The sequence below is a fragment of the Ptychodera flava genome, chromosome 7 (genome assembly GCF_041260155.1).
Source record: "Ptychodera flava strain L36383 chromosome 7, AS_Pfla_20210202, whole genome shotgun sequence".
NCBI classification, from domain to species: Eukaryota; Metazoa; Hemichordata; class Enteropneusta; family Ptychoderidae; genus Ptychodera; species Ptychodera flava.
Window position 1 is genome coordinate 21,848,571 of NC_091934.1, and position 20,569 is coordinate 21,869,139.

At 37.3% G+C, this 20,569-nt stretch overlaps 1 protein-coding gene across 1 annotated transcript; it reads right to left on the reverse strand.

Annotated features, from left to right (window-relative positions):
* Nucleotides 1–420: 420 nt before the first annotated feature.
* Nucleotides 421–15,051, reverse strand: LOC139137014 (cyclin-L1-like). The gene is made up of 10 exons (XM_070704918.1): nt 14,614–15,051; nt 14,087–14,161; nt 13,562–13,671; nt 6,394–6,514; nt 5,979–6,043; nt 3,625–3,724; nt 3,129–3,233; nt 2,490–2,634; nt 2,048–2,150; nt 421–1,523 (listed from the first exon to the last, which is right to left on the reverse strand). Exons 1-10 carry the CDS (start codon nt 14,809–14,811, stop codon nt 1,022–1,024), a joined length of 1,524 nt encoding a protein of 507 aa, XP_070561019.1. The 5' UTR covers nt 14,812–15,051; the 3' UTR covers nt 421–1,021.
* Between the last annotated feature and the right edge of the window lie 5,518 nt (nt 15,052–20,569).

The following is a 20,569-nucleotide window of genomic DNA, read 5'->3' on the forward strand; positions in this document are numbered from 1 at the left end:
TATGGGGGAAGTGTTTAGTGCTGACCAAGATTCTCTTTATGGTCAGTTATTCTTCTTAAAGATTGAATCAAAGTGGTGCTTCGTGTACACGAAGCGCCACTGACATCCACAGGAAGTCTAAATCGAGCTATTTCATGGAGTATCCAAATTACACTTATTTTTGTCATTCTGAACTTGAACTGTGTGCTAGAGTCCTGCGACTTTAGCATAAGTGGTGTTCATTGCAACAAATATTAACTTTCCTAAAGACATCTGTTTAAAATTGATGGAATTATCCTGTTGTTTACATAGTTGTTATGGAGATTTTATCTGTATTTCTCTTTGAATATACCACAATGCTGAAAATGCTTACATTGAGTTTCGTTCTCTGTCATTTGCTTTGTCATAAAAAGATTAATAAACAGTAACACACAGAAAAGGTTCACTTTTTACCAAATTCTGCATTTAATCAGGAAAACTGGCATGAAAATTACAGACAATATCATAAACTGTACAAAAAGACAAGTTATCCAATCAAATACCCCCCCCCCCCCAATCTCTACTGAGTTCTCATTTCAGTAGGGAGACATATCCACACCACATTATACAATGCAGAAATGAAAAAAGAAAGATAAATATACAGAAAAAGTATGCAAGGATTTTTATCTTTTTGAAAAGTTTCATCCACTGATTGGACAGTGTGGGAAATAACACAATTACAATAGAAAAGAAAAAAAATATTGCTGACCAAATGAAAATGACAAAGTTTGTCTATCTCTATGAATATCAAAACTGTCACTGTAAATGCTGACAAAAAAGACAATTTTGACAATTTGGGGCTGAAAAATGATATAGGTAATACTGAGGTACACGTGTAAGTCCTGCCAAATGAGCATCCATCATTGGATATCTGCACTGAGCTGTCTCTACAGTGTGCAGATCACAATTACATCAGGCAGTCGTATCTGTCACTCAACTTTTCTTGAACTACATAAACTGACAAATTATCTTATAAACTATGCATAACGGCAAAGGAGTATCGTTACCTCCTGTGTCTATCTCTTGATCTGTGACCGTCTGATCTCATTCTGTCTCTTTTTGATGACTTATGGACTCTCTCTTTTGATCGTGACCTTGAATACCTATGTCTATGGCGGTCCCTACTATGGGGTGAGCTACGTCTGTGCTTGTAGGCGCGGGGAGTACGACTTCTTGATCTGCTGCGACTACGACTATAAGATCTGCTGTGCTTTCGCTTGCGGGAATGTGACGATGTATGTTTGCTCCGGCTGATATGATCCCGGTCTTTGGATCTGTGGTCGTCGTGTCTCTTGTGCCGGCGCGGAGAGTCGTACCTGCTTCGGCCTTTTCGAGGACTATTGCTCAGACTGCGACTATACCTGTCACTACTATGACTAGAGGAATGGTGAGATGGAGATCTACTGTGGCTGTGTGAATTATGTTGTGGTGTACCGGATCTGCTTTCTCTACTCCGGGGAGTTCTGGAACGACTTCGATCACCATGATCCCTACCATTTCTCTCCCTGAAATAAAATTCCAAGTCAAGCATTATAGTCTATACAGGAAGTTACAAAATCATTAGATTTACATTAACACAACTGACACTACAGTCTCAATTCATTTTGGGGTGAAAGAGCCACTCACACAACTATTATCATATTTGACTATTAGTACCATCTTATTCATGGCTGGTTTCTCTAGAGTATAGCTGTAATTTGTGTACTAGTACACAAGACTAGAATCCAACAAGGATCACAAAAGGTTAAGACTACAGTGTGTGAATTTAGCTTTATATTAACTCACATGGAGTACACTACTTTGGTATCTCACATGGTTCTTAACACTCAATATTGATGTTTCATTGTCAGATTTTATCATCTTGTATTCATTCTTGTAATATGCCCACTGCTATCCATATAACTAAGGTAATATTCTGAAGAACAAAACTGGTCAAACATGGGATTTGTAATACCTAACAGTAATACCTCGATTTGTAATACCTTGCATAAATCCTACACACTGTGGTGTAACACACACGTCAACTCACCTGCTTCCGACACTTCCTGCTGAATTGCCGCCACCTTCATCTTTCAACTTCTTCTTCAGAAGTTTGTTGTGTGGGGATGTGCTGCCACTTGCCTTCGGAGAAGCTGTTGAGTACAAAGGTTTGTCAAGTTCAGTCACAATGCATGAAGTACTCATGGCCTTTGCATTCGAATTCATTGACAGATTTCTGAGTGTAGATCATTACCCTATACCTTGCAGTCTACTGTTTTTTCTCATATCAAATAATCAAACAAATAGTCAAAATCAAATTCAATTTCAACTCTGTAAAGAAAATGTACTCATAAATTATCAGGACAAAACATGCCAACACTGACAGTTGTCTCTTTCCTTCATAATATTGCTTTGGGAAGCAGCTTAATCAAGACTAAATACAGAGTTTTCCATTTTAATATTATTTCCATATAATTACTGATATTACTTACATGGCCTTGACGCTGGTGAAAATCCAGCGCTTGGAGTCGCACCAGTTGACTTGGTTCCAGCTGCTTCACCTTTGGCCTTTAGTTTCTCCTGTTGCATTTTCACTCGACACTTCTCAACTATCTTGTCCAGTTCTTCGTAGCATTTCTGTGGAAACAGACACAGTATGTGAATGAGAGAGGCACAGTAAAATAAAACTTCAGCATGATGTGTCTTTGGTGAACCAGCATTTTGGTACTGTGAGAAGACAGCTCATGAGTGCATTGCTACACAAAACTGCTTTCTGTAGATTACAGAGCCTTACATTTGATTGTCACAGTATGCAACCTAAAATTGGGTTTTATTATTACACAATTTTTACCATGCTTTTCAACTGGCGTCATCTCACTGCATCTCCTTTCTATGTTGCTCAAGTCCAGCAGCTTTGCATTTTTGTTTCTACTGGTTACAGCCGTACTGATCAACGTGATTTCCACATACTCATACGAAACTGAAGTTGGCAATTATTGCAAACAGACCACCTCATGCTCTATAACAGAAAATAGTAAGTTCTATTTGGACATGGCAGTTTCCTGCAACATTTCATGATCATTGAGATTTATTTTCAGTCTAGACTACTTGAGGTTTTATTTCATGCATACCTTTGGTCTAGCATACAGCTGCAATATTGTTAAGGATATTTCAGTCATATCATCTTCTGTAGCACCAAGTAGTGTGTACCATGGAGGGCGGTTTGGTAAAGGAAGCTGTGGAGAGGACAAGCCAAGAATCAACCTCCATGAGCATCTGACACCACCGACAAATCATAATACTGTATGCACAAGCAATGTCTGTATATGAAAATTTCTTTTGTGTGACCTTGTTGGACTGTAGCAACTGTATTGGTTCACTTGTGACAGTACGCACACAGACAACTTGCTTGGAACTTGATTCATGTAGATCACCAGAGTTTGATGATTTAACTCCTTCACTACCTTTGAACGCTGCAAAATTGCAGCATGTTAATGAATTATTATACACCTTGAGAAAAGAAAACTCCAGCAACATCTGATATTCAGAGTATGTTTGGCAAAGCAATATGAGTAGATTGTTGTGGTTAAGGGAGATGTAACACGGGCCAAAATTTTCTGTGCTCACCTTGAGTTGCCTGGCTGACAGGTAAATGCAGGCACACGCAATGGTTTCTGGGTTGTAACAGACGAATACGTTGGTACGGAGACTGTCATTCATGTAGTTCCTGTAATGAAGAAAACATTACATACTCCGGTTTAGAATGTTTACGTCAAAGTTGCCATTTTACACAAATTGAGAACTTTTTTCCTAGTACATAGATGTTCATGTTTTTCATCACTAATCCCCATCACCCTCACCTAACCACATTACGGTACTATCAACTGTTCTCCATGCCAAGCTCAACATCCACTGACAGAAATTGGTTGATAAGGGTGAGAACTAGTCAATTTCCCTATTTCTTTTTATGAAGAGAATTGAATTTTGGGGCAACAATGTATTTTCTCTAACTGCAATGCATTTGGCTTGTTTTATTCCATGCCAAGCTTTAAATATTTCAGCATCTATGCAGAACTGTGGCAAATGTAGAAAGAGGTATGTGAATGCCATTTACATTTCCATGGTTAGAGTTTTGTTGAGGATCGGTGCCTAAGAACTGAGTTCTAATGATGCTCAGTCTTGGATCAGCTGTTCTGAACGTGCACAAGTTTTTCTACAGCAGTACATCATACTTCGTTGACAGAAATGTTTATTTTTGATGCCTTCAAAGTGAAGTTTCATTATCATAGTTAGGGAGAATTAGCTTGACCGCTAGTTTAGGAAATGTAGCCACTTTATGCCATCATATCTCTCCACACATTTACGGCGAGATTCCTTTCCTACGCTAAATTTTGTACAAAATAATTGCAAACACCTTGTTCATGACAGCCTGTCTTTGTGAAAATTGACCAAGAGATGTCTTGAGTGACATTAATACAAAACTCATAATCTTGAATGGTTGTCCTCTCATGATTTGACTCTACCAAATCAAATGACACCATTGAAAACAGTTTTCATTAACTATATGCATTTTTGGTTTTTGATTGTGCATTGGCTAACAAATATAATGACTGTCCGATTATCTAAAGCTCTCTCTGAAAGACAGGCTGCTAAATCAAAGTGCATAAAAGTTTGTAATATTTTGAATGACAACATACCATCATGAACTGGCCCCTAAAGACCTGTACTGATGTGCAAACATGCAAATTGTAAGTTAGAAAGACCATGGTAAAATACAAATGCACCAAGCTATGTCATCTGTCACTTATTCTTAAGTCACTCTGCCCTGCATGTCAAGTTCTTCTACGTGTCCTTTGCACACATCGGTTTGTTGTTACAACTTCTTAAATCCAGTCGGCAATTTAGGTTTTGAAGTCCTTGTCAATTCCTACTTTCTTCCACTGTGCTCCCAAGTTCTGTACTTCCATACTCCTTCTTGCCTCCATGAGTCAGGGACGGTTAAAGACTGACAATGAACTCAGTCTGCAAGAAACTTTGCTGACATGGTTAATAGAAAACCAAACTTTGTCAGTGCAGCAATAACAAGAAATAAGCAAATTTCATAGAAATAATGCATTATTTCTAGTCTTACAGTCTGTCTCTCTCTCAGTTCATCGGTAATTTCAGGATCACATCCTACCATTCCAAAAGTAAACTGTGTGTCAACAAGTTTATGGAATAAAGAGGTTAATACGCAGTGTTCTGGAAAATTATTCTGATTGTGCTCAGCGATGAATGATGCTTGTCTTGAAGTACAGTCATGGTTATCTTCCATCAGTCAAAAGATATAATCTTCCTTTTCTGGATTGTCCTGGGGAGTCTTCGATGAGGTGGCATTCATCCATTGGCCATGCAGTGAAAGAGACCCCTGCAGACATCAGTTGAGGACAGATGCCGCATTTTGCTTGGTGCAAATGTACTTACCAATCTTATCTAACCCCCCTCTAGGGTGAACAAAGATAAAAGAATAGCATTACTAGTTGTTCTTTTTCTCAAGTACAAGACTAGCAAAACCAATGCACAAGGACTTCTCAAATATGCTGCTTTAACCCTTTGAGCGCCAAAGTAAATTTTTGTCACCCTTATAAAATATACCTCAGTCAATTTTTGTCAGATTTGTGTCAAAATTTTGATAAAAAACTAAGGCCAATGAAATGTGATCATTTGGTCCAAAATTATGAGAAAAATTACAGAAAAGTTCATAAAAATTGGTAAAATGTTTTACTAAAATTTTGGTGGGACAAAATACAGCACTCAAAGGGTTAATTTCCTCTACTAGCTTGGTTTCAAAGGCTGATGATCTCCAACAGCTATGTCCATGTCTTACAGCATAGAAGTCTTGGTAGCAGATTATTTTTTGTTTGCTGTGTTTTTATCTGCGGTAGTTAGCATTGGTTAAGCCAGATTGTGAACAGTTTGGACAGAAATGAATCTCAACTTACCATGCAGTCTGCACTAACTTCAGATTGCGTTCACATTCAAGAATTTGGAGATATGTAACAATCATCTGTAAAAAAAAGACAGCTAAAAATTACAGCAACAATTATTTCAGCAAAAGAATTCTTTGTACCAGTCACTATTTCTACTTGTCACACGTAAGCAGGGAATCTACAACACTATCCTGGAGCTGTCAAGAATATTGTGTCTAAATTGATAATTAAACCTTTGTAAGTTTCTGAAAATTTCTGTATACAATTTCAGAACCAAGACATCTGAGCCTTGCAGTAAGCCTATGACCATGCAAAACGTATGTGATAAAGAATTGTCCAGCACAATCATTTCACAGGTACCAATGATGTTTTTCAGTGGGCAACAATTATGATAACAAATTTGATATATTGAGTTTCAAAAACTTACTTTGTGTGGGTGCTTGACATGAACACAGAAGCCAAGCTCTTTCAGCACTCTTCTCTCAGCTTTGATCACGCTGTTCTTCAAATTGATGTAGTTTTGGTCCAAAACGAGTGGGTTAGGTGTCCTGGAACAAAATCAGTCTTTCAGTCAGGTGTTTGGAAGTTACCAACAATATACAACTGCATATGTAAGTGTCTTGTTTTTGTACAGTGTTGTGGGTGCATGTCTGTGGGGTGCTGGCTTGAAGAGAACAAAGAAAAGCAGACAGAACACATAGAGACACTGAATTGAGAAGAGACTTGACATGGTAAAGACTTCAATCCCGATGAATTCTTCCATTGTATCTGCACATAGGTAGAATATGGGAAAGTGAGAAATTCATGGAGATATTGCAGCTACCGACTTTCGACAGAATACACTTCACACTTGTACACCCCATACTTTGTACACATTTCTATACAGCAAATACTTCGGCTAAATCTATTTTTTTTCAAATTCCATCTCTGAAACTTTCAGTTATATGAGGAAAACACAACGCTACCGAGAGCATGTTTGTATTATAGACAATCAAAAGATGTGGCATGGAATGCGGGATGAAAGCAATTTTTTGTCAAGCATTTGGTGCAAAAACTTCTTCCAACTTGCATCAAATCACACCATAGAAGGCAAAGTGTTGAAGCTCAAAAGAAATACCCGTGATACAATTTTATTCATGTCAATTTGCTGTCACCATGGTGTTCAATTTATTATCACGCAAAGTTTCACTGCTTACCATAAAGGCAAGCTTTACCGATTAAAGTGTTGGCAATACACCATATTGATTAGCAATACCTATTCCTAATTGTTGTAAGAAATTTTAGCTCAGTCTTTCTGACTGCATCCATACACATAGAAAAGAAATGATACTTGAATTGCTTTGCTAACTTATGGCAAAAGGTACAAAAGTATCTTCCAAACCTCTCAATTTCCATGAAGAAAACCATGATTTCATATCAAAGATTCTCTTATTGGTGTATCAATTAGTTCCTATGATATGTTACTGGCTGATAGCCACTGAATTTTCTGTGCTTGCTGTTTGACCAAAACAACTTTTCAGGTGAAGAAAACACTCTCAGTAAGTTGCTTTACAATAAAGATTTGTGAATGATTTAGAGTACTAAAAAGTCGCTTAAGTATTCTTGCCAGCAATTTTAAGTTCCAAATCTCACTAACATTTTCATTCCTTATATTTACATGGTTGTCTTCCTATAATTCAATGTACTGATGTATGGCTTTGGAAACAATTACCCGTACTCACTAGGAGTTGATGTCCTATTCATTCACCACCACATACCAACTTTCAAATATATCTCAGTCACATATGATTACGACTACTTACAACAGGGCACACACCACGTTACACACATGAAAAGTACTTGGATAACAATGAAAACTGAGTTATGTCAAAGCCATTTACGGGACAGGCACTAGTAAATGGTTGGCATCGCAACTGTAGTGTTTAAATGAGCGCATACTAAGCACATCTTCCAATCAATCATGGTCTCTTTGGACAAGACTGGACACTACCCTGCTCGTACTAGCAATCCTAAATTCTGATAATTACTCTAAACTGCAAAATCACCATGACCATTAGGTTTGTAACTCATTTTGTTTGGTTTGATGACTGAGCAGTACGAACTATCACCTAAATACTGCTAATCTGTTGCTCACAACAATCTAATAAGACTATAAATCCTGAATGAGAGGTGCAAAACTGATTCCTTGTTAGAAACAGACTTTAACTGCCTATTAAGTACTAAAGTATGGAAATTATCTTCACCTATGGTATTATATGTTAGAGATAAGCTGTAAAATGCTTCAACAGGCCTTGCAAAGTCCTACATCTCAGTCACGAAAGAGTCAGCAAGTGTCGATCAGAAGGCAATTGTACATTCACAGTCAGTTACTCCTTCACTGATAGCTTGTGATGGGAAAAACATTACACAGCTGCACTAAACTGGATAAACACCTACAATAAGAGACCTTGAAAAGGCACAGTGGGGTCAAGGAAAAAGATAGATTACTAATGCTAACATAAATAAAAAGGCAATTTATGGTTGTATCTCAAACTTCATTATTGCATATGCTTCTTAAAAATCATTCAATGACCAGTAAAACCGAAGATCTGGACAAGGGAAAATTACAACACTACCCAGATGTTGCCCACACATGACATAAAAAGTATGGTTTTGAACCACCAATGTGAACTTATCTATATTTTTTTTATTGGTGGGGGATGGATTAGGGAAGATTTAGACATCTAGCTCTGTGTGGTGCTTACAGTTGATGCAAAAAAAAAGAATCAAACATGGAAACAGTAGAAATGAAGAAGTACCAAAACAAATGTGAATTGTGTAATACATTCCAAAATATGACAGACATAAGAGATTCAAGCATAAACTGAACTCGATTCAATACAGTATTTTGGACAGCTTTAAATTTTGAATCCAGAATCCAATCTCAGTGTCATCCCGTTAAACATCACACTGAAGAATTCAAAAGCAACAGAACTGTACTTTTTCAAATCTCAATGATGATATCTTAAGCCCAAGGACATCCTACATATTTTGATGAATGGTATCGTTTGTTTTGCACAGATTTGATACAAGTAATTCTTACTCGAGCCTGAAATGAATTGTCACTTCAGACGACATTTTTTTCAACTCTCATGATCTGTGGCTCAATCTACAACTCCAGAATTCCGAATTGATCCAAACCCATGGCAAGAGAAATTGAAGTGACGGGAAGAAATTCACTTGCTTGTCTGACAAGTTTGTTTCTTTCTTTGACAAAGCATTGCTTACACCCAAATCTAGAGAAACTGTGTATGGCGGAGTGGCATTTCCTTTGGGACAATCACATTTAACTTCATTTTGCCAACTTGATGAGAACTTCAACAAAATTACTCCAGACATAGAACTGCATGCTTTATAAATGCCATCAGTAAATCCCAGGTCACTATGCATTACAAAACAAACTTTACTGATACTTGTTGCATTAGTATTAACTCAATTGTGTTAATTCCTAATGGCACTACACTAATTGCAAGTTTGACCAATGTCATACTAGATATTGCCATTTTGACATGGTCAGGAATGGCCTACACACATCTTGTACACCTTTGAAACTGAAAGATGACATAAAGTAACCTCCCAAGAGAGCCCTGGAATACAGATGTAGGTGAAAACACATGACCATAAATGTGGAGCAAAGTAACCTTTGGCCAGCCATCAGCCAGACGGTGTGGTCAATCAGGATGAATGTTTTAAGATTGTTTTACATGCATTTGATACAACACTTGATTTACCTTGTGTAACTATCACAAATATTGTATTTGTTCATGACGCAAAACAGCATGACTAGAACATACCCCTTATCCAACAAAGCTCTACAGACATGTGGTAAGACTATGGGCAGCCCGAAATGGAGAGATACAAACAGCTTCTCTATTTGTGTGCCCATACTTTCATGGACATTTGTATCTATCAATTTGTTCTGTATAGTCTTCCTAGCTATTTTCTTCATATTTCAATAAATTAGCAAGAGGTACCATTTCAATGGATTTCACTTTGGTATATCTACAGTAACATGAAGAAGAAAACAGAACATTTCTTCAGATTACGTGATTATGATTTCAGGGGGAGAGTTACCTACACTTCAAACTTGGTTTTAAAAAGCCGATCTAAAGCACATTAACTTTAAAAATATACCAGCACGAGCAGTGTTTGACTTTGTCAACTGCCATGGCCAAACACATGCAAGTTATGATGCCATGTCACACTAATAAGTTATAGTAGTCTTCCTCTGTCAGTCAAAACTTCTTGAAAAGTACAATTCTGCTACTCAGAATGCGAGCATATGTTTAGAACTGATGAAGAGTTTGAAATCACTAAACCTCTTGCGCCATTCATGTTAGGTATAAATAAGGATTTCCATACAGGGATTTATTCAACTGGACACATTATGTCAGTTCTGCTTTCTAATTTTCTGAAGTAATTTGCCAGTCTTTGTTTTTCCTTAAATGTAAATCCACTGAAAATGATTTGCTTTCTGTTTATTATTTCTGTCCACCTACAATATGCACCTTTAAGACACTGTCACATCATAGTTGTGGATTAGAATGTGGTAAAATTGATTTATTAAATTTCACTATATTACAAGGGGCCATCAAATTTCATGATTAGAAATCAGCAGAAAGCATTTCTGTAGATTGCAAGAATAATGCACTCGAAAATAAAGATTCAGACGTATTCATTTTTGAAACATCTGTTCCGTCAAACTGTCAGTTTATCACTGTTCCCCCGCACAATTATTCTTAAATTAATATTTTGTGACTTGGAAGACAATAGTCCTTTTATGGGGTATCTCCACAGCATCTAATCGATCTGATGGAACAGCAGCATTTACCTGCATCACTGGGCAAAAGTGCCAGCATCTTGTTATCAAGTTTACGGTAAAATTCCTTACTGTAGTCTCTGCAACTATTTAGGAAATCTTTTTAAAAGGGCAGTCTTCAATCCCTAGGTTATCACATTAATCATTGTCGACATTGGCTGTTTCTATTATTTTACTCCTTTCTCTTTGAAAGTTGTGCACAGTTACTGAATTTGCGTAGAGATAAAGCAGCTAAAAAACCTGCCCCTTTAACCATCCCCTGGGTACAAGCCTGCAAACCATACAAGGCTTCTAATAAGGTACATTTTCCCTATATGAATATTTATATTACATAACTCATACTATCTATATTTATGCATTCCCAAAGATTAACTACAACCATGCTGTTTTTCATGATAACCTATTACTGACAAGACTTTTTGATTATATCACAGTAACTTTGTGTTTTGATAGCACACAAAAATGTGCTGGTATTATAGTTTTGCTTCACCACAGAGATTGACACATCTTGTGGTCTTCTTTCACACTTTGTAAAACTATGATCGCGAACTGTATTTGATGCTTTACTCTTTGTTGGATGCAAAAGTGCTGATGCTACAAGTCACAGTGATGACACTTTGAAGATCCTTAATTTCATAACAGCAAAAAGCCCAGGATGGGACTTCCCCATATGAACTCATTGAATTCTTAGAAATTACAGAAATTTGTCTTTGCAAAATACACACTGCGATGCTTGATTAAACTTTATCATGAACGTAGCAATTATAGATGTTATTTACCATTCAGAACTTGTCGTTTAACGTAAACTAACATACTTTACATTCAACACAGTCATAACTGCATTACTTATCAATCACAGTGATTCACAATCTTACCATTTCTTCAAGATGCTGAACAGGATCTTGGTTTGTACATGTACTTACACATCACTCTGTACAGTCTAAAGTATTCAATTAGAGCACATTTTCTCATTTGTGACTAGGTATAACCATCAACTTACAGTACGCAACAAAATACCCATGCCGGTTAATAACACAACACACATTCCTTTCAGACTTACACTTCACACATATCTATATATTGTCATCATCGACAATTTTAGCCTTTTCAATAATCACTGATGCTCCACAGTAGAGAATTATTCCCCGTAGCTTGCCTTCACACGAGATGCGCTGCTCAACATCTAAGTAGAAGTTACCAACCAACCAACCAGGGGGAGCCATGGAAGACACCTCTTGAGTTGGTTGCCATTGAAACCAATCAGCTGGTGAGGGTGAGGCTGTAAGTTTACAGCAAATGGAAAAATAATATATTAATGGCTGATCAAAACTGAGAAAAGACACGACAGTTACAAGAAAATGGAGGCACACATTTAAGTATACAGAATAACAGAGAACTAATACAAAGTATTTGTGTACAGTGTTACAATGTTATGTGTAAGTGAATGCATTGTGGATGCAGTAAAATTCATCAATAAACATGTTTGCTGAAAAAAAATGTATCCTTAAAAATTAAAAGTTCAACATATAAACCTCATTTTGCTTTCATTAGGTCAACACACAAACATGCCCCTCACATTCTGGACTCAATCTTTTTATTTTAAAATTGGAGAACTGCTCTTATTTGAGAGTACAGGAATAATTTAAGACTAATGGATCACGCATAGTCAGAACTAAAAGTAAAAACAATGGCTACAGGGAAGCTTTTTTGATAATGCCTGAATGAGAAAACGTTAACTTCTGGCATTCATTTCTTTATTAGTTCATAAAATGTGATAAATACATTACAGTTCTTCACTTCAGAATTGAATAACAAGTACAGCATCAGATAAAGCCCTACAACTTTTTCTTTGGTCACGGGATGCACCTCGAAAGTGAAAGACTTAAACTTTTGCTCTAACTTTCCTCAAGGAATCTTTCAATCATTCTCTTTCAAAATCAAGAATAAAAATAGAGGGTCACCGTGCAAATTTTCGTACTAGAGAAACAAATTACCAAAGATTTACCGATATTAGAAATTCAAAATGGCCACCATCCCTGTGTTAACTCTATAGAGAAAAATAACAATTTTCAAATTTCGAAAAACTAAGCCGGTGAAAAGTTTTCTTTCACCAAGAGCTTTAAAATGAACCCCTACATGTGGTATATCAGAAGAGAATTGTAAAAGTTTGAGAGTCCGAATGTCTGTCCCCGAGGTGTGTTCTACCTTAACCCTTTCACCCCCAGTTCCCTGTATACAGGTCCAACTTTACCATAGAAAACAATGGATTTGGGACAAACCATGGTGGTGAAAGGGTTAAAGGGTTTCACAATAGCTGTTGTCCAATCTTGATCTAACATTGATCTCTATGAGCTACAGTTTCAGTAGGACATTTCAGAGGGGCTGACTTCAACATCATTGTATACATAACTGGTACAAGATTGAGGAGACTGATGATGAAGTATGTGATTATATTTGTACAATCAATCATCTATCAAAATAGATTGATGGACTCGGACACTTGCGAATTGCTTTTACATAGCAATTGCAACAGCTCAATGCTAGAACATTATGAACACTACCTTGGGCAGGGCATTATACATTTTTACACATCTACACAACATGGGTCATCCTTCACAGTCTTACGTTCAACGTGATCATCTCATCTTTACAGCAAAAAATAATCACAACAAAATGGACACATTCCGAATATATCAAGCATAACCTTCCATTCAAACTCACAAGGAAAGATATTTACCTGTTGTTTCTCTTTTGGCGTATATGGTGAAATACATTTATGACATCTCGAACTCTCCTTGGTGCTTCCTCAATTTTTGAGGCAAGGTTGATGCAGGCCATAGCTAGTGTCTGTATCATGGTAGAATGGGAAGAAATCTCATGAATTCATTTTTTTCAAAGCAATATGTATGTTTGCCCCTAATGTTTGCCATCATGCTCCAGTCTTGTTCACAGCTAACACCAGAATATGCACTTTGGTCAGAACCTTTGCCGTTTTTACTCATTCCTCAATGCATAAACTTGCAGTGGCCTCATGAAAATTATGATGTCCAACACATACCTGGTAATGCTTGGAGTGCATTACGAAATATGGTCAGACAAACTAAACCACATGTAACTAGTGACGTCATCACTTCATGAGGGCACCGATATTTGTGGTGTAATTTTATCAATTTTCCTCCTATATAGAGTAATTCCAGTAAACCACACTCGGAATTTGGAAAACGGATTACAAAACATAAGAAAAGAAAAGAAAAATACTCACCTCCATATTGTGTTTAACCATTGATTTCGAGTAGTAGAACCGTTGAAATATCACTTGGGCTGTGGCCATAGCGACCTGTAATGCAAGCGGATAGAAGTGACATTCGTCTCGCATACGTACATCTTAAAATTTCCCTTCATACGCCACACAGTTCCGTCAAACTGCATGGCATACACACTGTGTATTACAAAGGTCAAGGGATCGTGACGGTAGAGGGAACTGGGAACCTACATGTGTATATACATACTATGTAACATGCATAATGAGGCCTACCCGCGCAGCCGCGAGAAGCCATATTTCTATGTCATGATCACGAGGCTCTACCGTCTACGTACTAATTACGCCAAACAAGCTACAAACAGGATTAGTGACACCTACCCTATGCTTTAAAATTCGTCAATGACAATCCTTGATGGCAACAGACACTTGTTCTTGGGCAAACCTCGGGTTTTCACCAAGAATATTCGTGTACAGACGAGACAAAAGAATGTGTCATTCAAGGACATTCGCCATTTTAAAAAACTAACCTGTGGCAACTTCAGGAGGATTCCAGCCGTCTGTATGAACTCGCAACCGATGATTCTAAGGTCAATTTCTGTCTCCTTGTCGAGTCCATCTATCGTAGAAGGTGTTAAAGAGACTTTTTCGTGCGGTAGTATACAATTTTCTAAGTTAATGATGACTTTCCCGTAGGTTTTCTCAGCTCTCTGACCGGTTTCCGCCATTTTGTTGAACGACACGCTACGTAAAGCAAGCGTACGCTATATTAATAGATTCGATTAATAGATCAATGCGCAAATAAAATAGTACCTGAATATTGACGTTAAAGCTGGTCCATTCCACAATAACACTGAAATTTTTTTTAGATCAAACTGAGATAAAACTATTTTTATACCCGTTTCAAACTTTCATAAATGGAAATGAGTCTAAAATATGAACAATAAGATGAGATCGCCTTCGCGGATGAAAGAGGTAATGAGACGATGTGAGGACTTCTGGGAGAATGACGTCACATAGTACCGGGAAATTCCTATCAGAGCACAGTCGCTCGAGAGCTATTCAGCTCTGGGACTATTCGCCCCATAGACGAGTATACAGAAGCGAGAAATACCCCAAGTCAGGAAACAGAATGGCTATAAAAACCGCGCCATGTAACATTCCGTGTCCGATTTCACTGTGAAAATTAGCAAATTCATCTATCATGCAACCGTCGATCGTTCCCTATCATTCTAAAAGTTCATACCTGATACTTTATCTGATTCAAAAACGCTTGTTTCGTGTGATTTTCGGCCGAATTCGACGGACACCTCGCCAAAACCTGGGGGTGAGCAACATTCCGGTCACCTCTTGGGTACCTCCACTTTACTGACGTTGGCGCCGCCTACCCATGAGGGATGACTGGAATGTTGCTCACGCTTATGTTTTGGCCAGGTGTCAATCGAACTCGGCCGAAAATCACGGGAAATGAGCATTTTGTAAGCAGATGAAGTATCAGGTATGAATTTTCGTGTGATTTTCGGCCCAGTTCAGAAGACACGTCGCCAAAACATAAGGCATGAACAACCTTCCAGTCACCCCTCATGGGTACGCGGCGCTAACGTCAGTAAAGTGGAGGTGCCCAACGTCCACTGTAAGGTGACCGGAATGTTGCTCACGCTTATGTTTTAGCGACGTGTCCGTCGAATTTGGCCGAAAATCACACGAAACGAGCGTTTGTGAAGCAAATCAAGTACCAGGTATGAATTTTGAGAATGATAGGGAACGGTCGACGGTTACATGATAGATGAACTTGCTACTTTTCACGGTAAAATCGAACGTCGAAGATGACATGGTGGCACAATCCCTATGCGAAATAGCCATTTCATTTCCAGACTTGGGTTGTTTCTCGCTTCTGTACACTCGTCTATGGGACGAATAGTCCCAGAGCTGAATAGCCCACCAAGCGACTGTGATCAGAGCACGAACAGCGCATCACATCCTGTCTTCCCAGTATAAAGTGCCATTGTCTGTTGAGTGATGTGTATCTGCTTGGCAAACATTGTGCTTATCGGTATTCGAGTGACAGGATCTCTCAAATCTGCGAAACCGTCTCAACCATCTTCCACTTTTACGCCATGCTACCTAGATCTCGCCATACTCGCAGGGCTACACCACGGTCCCTCGTGGCTACACCTTAGGGAAACTTCGGATATTAGGGAGCTTATCTGTCTGTCCATTCTTTTTTGGGGTTTCACTTTTGTTTTTATTTTGTTTCCTTTTTCACATGAAGATTGTTTTATATTCACCAAATACTCACGCTTCTACGTCCATGACCAAATGCACTGAGAGAGATCGGAACCTCTCAAACTCTAAGCCAAAGTGAAAAGCACAGTATTAAGCTTTACTTTCTTAAAGTCTCATTTAGGCCTATAGGTAGGATTTTCAGTGTTATCCGAAAACATTGATCCCGGTCTGCTTCCCATGGCAGTTCTTCCTCATCTTAGTATAGGCATACTATCACAGTGTGCTAATATTAAGTAAAAGAAACCAAACCAAATCGACATTACTTGTTAAAAATCATATCACACCAGTTTATAGTGTCTTGGGGCATTCGGGGGAGTGTTATAAAAAAAAGACAAACAAATAGACACAGAACACTGACAGCTATCGAACGAAGAAAATCTGAAAATGTTTCTAAAAGTTGAAAGAGGAACAAAAGTTGCCACTTTCTTCCATACAGAACTCTAAGATATTATTGTGACTAGAGAGAAACACAAAGCCTGAAATGAAATTCTGGTTTCTACTTTATTGGTAATATTGAAAAATTGGCTAAACATTTGATATGATTCGTCGGATTCCATGAAAAAGTACTTTATGGCTTAAATTATACTTTATTTAGGGGCCTAGGCCCTACAGGGTACACATAAGATTTTTTCCTAATCCTAATTTTACTGCATAACGAGTATATTTCTCTGTTGTTAATTCCGCGATTACAAACAGATAATTACATTCATGCACCTGCAATACATGTTATTGTGCAGCCATTGTATTGACAGGAAAAACAAAAAGAAAAAGAAAAAAGTGTGCATGGTTGTTAAGCTCAGAGATCGACAAGAGACCATATGATCGACACAAGGCAGGGATGCATGCAACAGCGTATAATTTTTAGAGCGCCCTCTAGAGAAAGGCTGAACATGAAACACGTTTTTGTCTTTCAACAGCAGCCTGAAGTTGACTCCCATAAACAAGAGATCACCATTGTTACATCTGACACCAAGATTGGTGGCGATTGAAAGTTTGACCTTTAGCCATTTTAAATCTTTTTGGCGATTTTAAACACCTCGCTGTACTTTATCATCGCAGCATTCTTTGGATAATTTTTGTGCCTTTTCGTTTCTGACAGTTTTCACACGAAACGAACTTTTTTCGGCTTCATTTTCGGTATATCGATTGCGTTGACGACCGACACACCTTTATACTGTTTCCACAGGGTTAAATACATTATTAGTCGTAAGAAGTGTAAAAAAATGATAAATTTATGATTGTGAATATTCGTGATAAAAAATAATATTTCTTTTATTATTGTATACTTGCAAAAGTACCCACATCACTCGAATAATGAATGATGCCTCTGCAATCTCCGAGAATCTAACCAGTATAATAATAAGCTTAAGACTGCCCAGGTAGTTCTGTAACCGCGCCTTGCTATGCAATGCTACAGCTAGACTCTGAGCATCTGTACCACAACTGGGTAAATTTGGCATAAATACTGATCAACGTTCAGGATTTCATTGCAGTTGGGTACCTTTGTAAGTTTCCAATAATGACAGAAATACCAATATTTTATGAACAATAATCGTAATCAAAAATATATTAATTTCTTACACTGTTATTATAAGACTTTATGACCCTGTTCTGTGCAAGCACTGTAACCTTTATTCTAATATTCAGAAAAGCGCCTTCGTTTTCCTTTAAGTATTGTCAAATCGGTTTTTTTACTTAATGATCAAGGATTTCATAATATCATACTCGAAAATGTTGTGGTGGAAGTGGATCCTCCTTGCACATATGAGTAAAATTTTTCGAAACCATAAATGGCTTCTGAGATGAGTTGTGATAGCAGAAGAGATTTACTGTAAGAGAAAAATAACATGTGTGGGTAACCCGACCGACCTTATTAAAACCCTACGACCATTTTTTGCATTTTCAAAAATCACGCATGATTTTGCAAGACTGCTGTTTTTGATTGGTCACACCAAAATCTAAAAAAGTTCCTGACAGACCTACCCCGATTCCTGAGGACAAATTAACAGAAACGCACGATATTTTTATGCGTAAATTGTCCGCCACCTTATACTCTATGTTTGAAATCAAACTTACTATCATTTTGACTCCACAACAATTACTACATGCATGTAAGGTGATAGGCATGTTGCTCCGGCAGGATTATACACACGTTGTAACTCACCGGCTGTGAGATTCCACTAGTCATTCGCGACAAGTTGATTGAAAAATAATATCTGAATAGTCACATTAAATGTTGCAACCCAGGTAAGGAGCCTTGGAGTTGTGACTGTGACGAGAAGCAACGAACCAGCATTGCAATACCCCTGGTGAGTGGTATAGTTCATCTGTCCTTTTGATAAGAGTTGCTGGGGACCGCCATTTCCTTGCTATACAATGATCAAATCGTCATCACGTTTGTTTTTATTAAAACAAATTCCTGTTACATTTTCATCGACTGTCATGGTGAAAGGAGGTACACATGTGTACTGTTTAAATTGCGGCGAAAGGAACGAACTAGTTGTTAAAGGGCAAGGATGATTTAATTTTGCGAGCAATTTTGCAATGCATCGTGATATTGCAGAGCTACAGTTTAAGATAATTCTAGCCTGGTTGGTCTTTCAAACATCGGACTTTTCGGATTTTCGTTGTCAACTCTATTTCAATTTTTCCGTCGGGTTTATGCAAGGGGATAGTAAATATCTTATTGAAGGCTTGTACTATGGCCGAGCAAGTAAAAGACATCCGCTTCTTCATCGGATGGGGTTGTTCATACCGGTCGTGAGTTTGTTGACCCAAACGAAAAGATTTTTACATTTAAACACCTGAATTAAACGAACAAACGGTCTCAGATAGGCTCGGTTGTCGGATGTATGTGCATGTAGTAGTGACTGTCTGGTAGAAATAACCTAGACATTTTCAAGTTTAAAAATCTGCAGCCATCTTTTTGACGTCGGATAAACTCTCTCCTCACGATACACGAGACTTCATTTCTGACTTAATAGGCGAGCGGCGAATCCACAAAAAGGGCCTTATTTTAGGAGTTTAATGTACCCACCTTACATACGGCCACATCATACGTCATTTGAAAGCTTATTATCTATACTTTAAGAATATTAACGATGAGGAGCTGCCAAGTAGGGCCATACCCCTCTAATTTGCATAATTCACAGGGGTATCCAATTTCGATAAGTGCGATATAAAATTATAAAATTCACTGTTAACTATTGTAAACATACTTTTAAACTATCGAGTGATATATCAAATAAAAGATATTTGCATGTAGAATACAACTTTGATATCCAAAGACATATTTAAATTGATTTCACTGAAATATTTTCATATTTATATTGAAAATAATATTTTCCTCTCTTTAATAACAATATTTAAAAAATTTTAACACATACAGCTACAACATACAGCTACATCATACATCATTTGAAAGCTTACTATCTCTACTACAAGAAAATTGACAATGTTGAACTGTCAAGTACGGCCATAGCCCCTAATTTGCATAATTTACAAGGGTAACCAATTTGCATAAATGCAATATAAAATTACTAATTCATTGTTCACTACTCTAAATATACTTTTAAACTGTCGAATGATATATCAAATGAAAGGTATTTGCATGTAGAATACAACATGGATATCGAAAGAGATATTTAAATTGGTGTCACTGAAATATTTTCATATTAATATCTCTTTGGGTATCTATTTTGTGTTCTACATGCAAATACCTTTCATTTGATATATCACTCGATAGTTTAAAGTATGCTTAGAGGAGTTAATAAATTCCTAATTTTATATGACATTTCTGTAATTTGCGTACCACTGTGAATTATGCAAATTAGGAGCTACGGCCGTACTTGACAGATCAACATTGTCAATTTTCTTGAAGTAGAGATAATAAGCTTTCAATTGACGTATGATGTGGCTCTATGATGTGGCTGTATGTATTAAATTTTTTTAAATATTGTTATTCAAAAGGGGGAAAATATTTTTTCAACATAAATATGAAAATATTTCAGTGAAATCAATTCAAATATGTCTTTGGATATTAAAGTTGTATTTTACATGCAAATACCTTTCATTTGATATATCACTCGATAGTTTAAAGGTATGTTTAGAGTAGTTAACAGTAAATTTCTGCAAATTGGGTACCAGTGTAAATTATGTAAATTAGAGGGGTATGGCCCTACTTGGCAGCTCAACATTGTC

Coding starts and splice junctions, on each gene's coding strand:
- LOC139137014 (XM_070704918.1), bottom strand. CDS start 14,811: ATGGCGGAAACCGGTCAGAGAGCTGAGAAAACCTACGGGAAAGTCATC. Junction 13,672..14,086: donor TGGTTAAACACAATATGGAG/GTGAGTATTTTT, acceptor ACCATGATACAG/ACACTAGCTATGGCCTGCAT. Junction 1,524..2,047: donor GCAGGAAGTGTCGGAAGCAG/GTGAGTTGACGT, acceptor ATTTTATTTCAG/GGAGAGAAATGGTAGGGATC.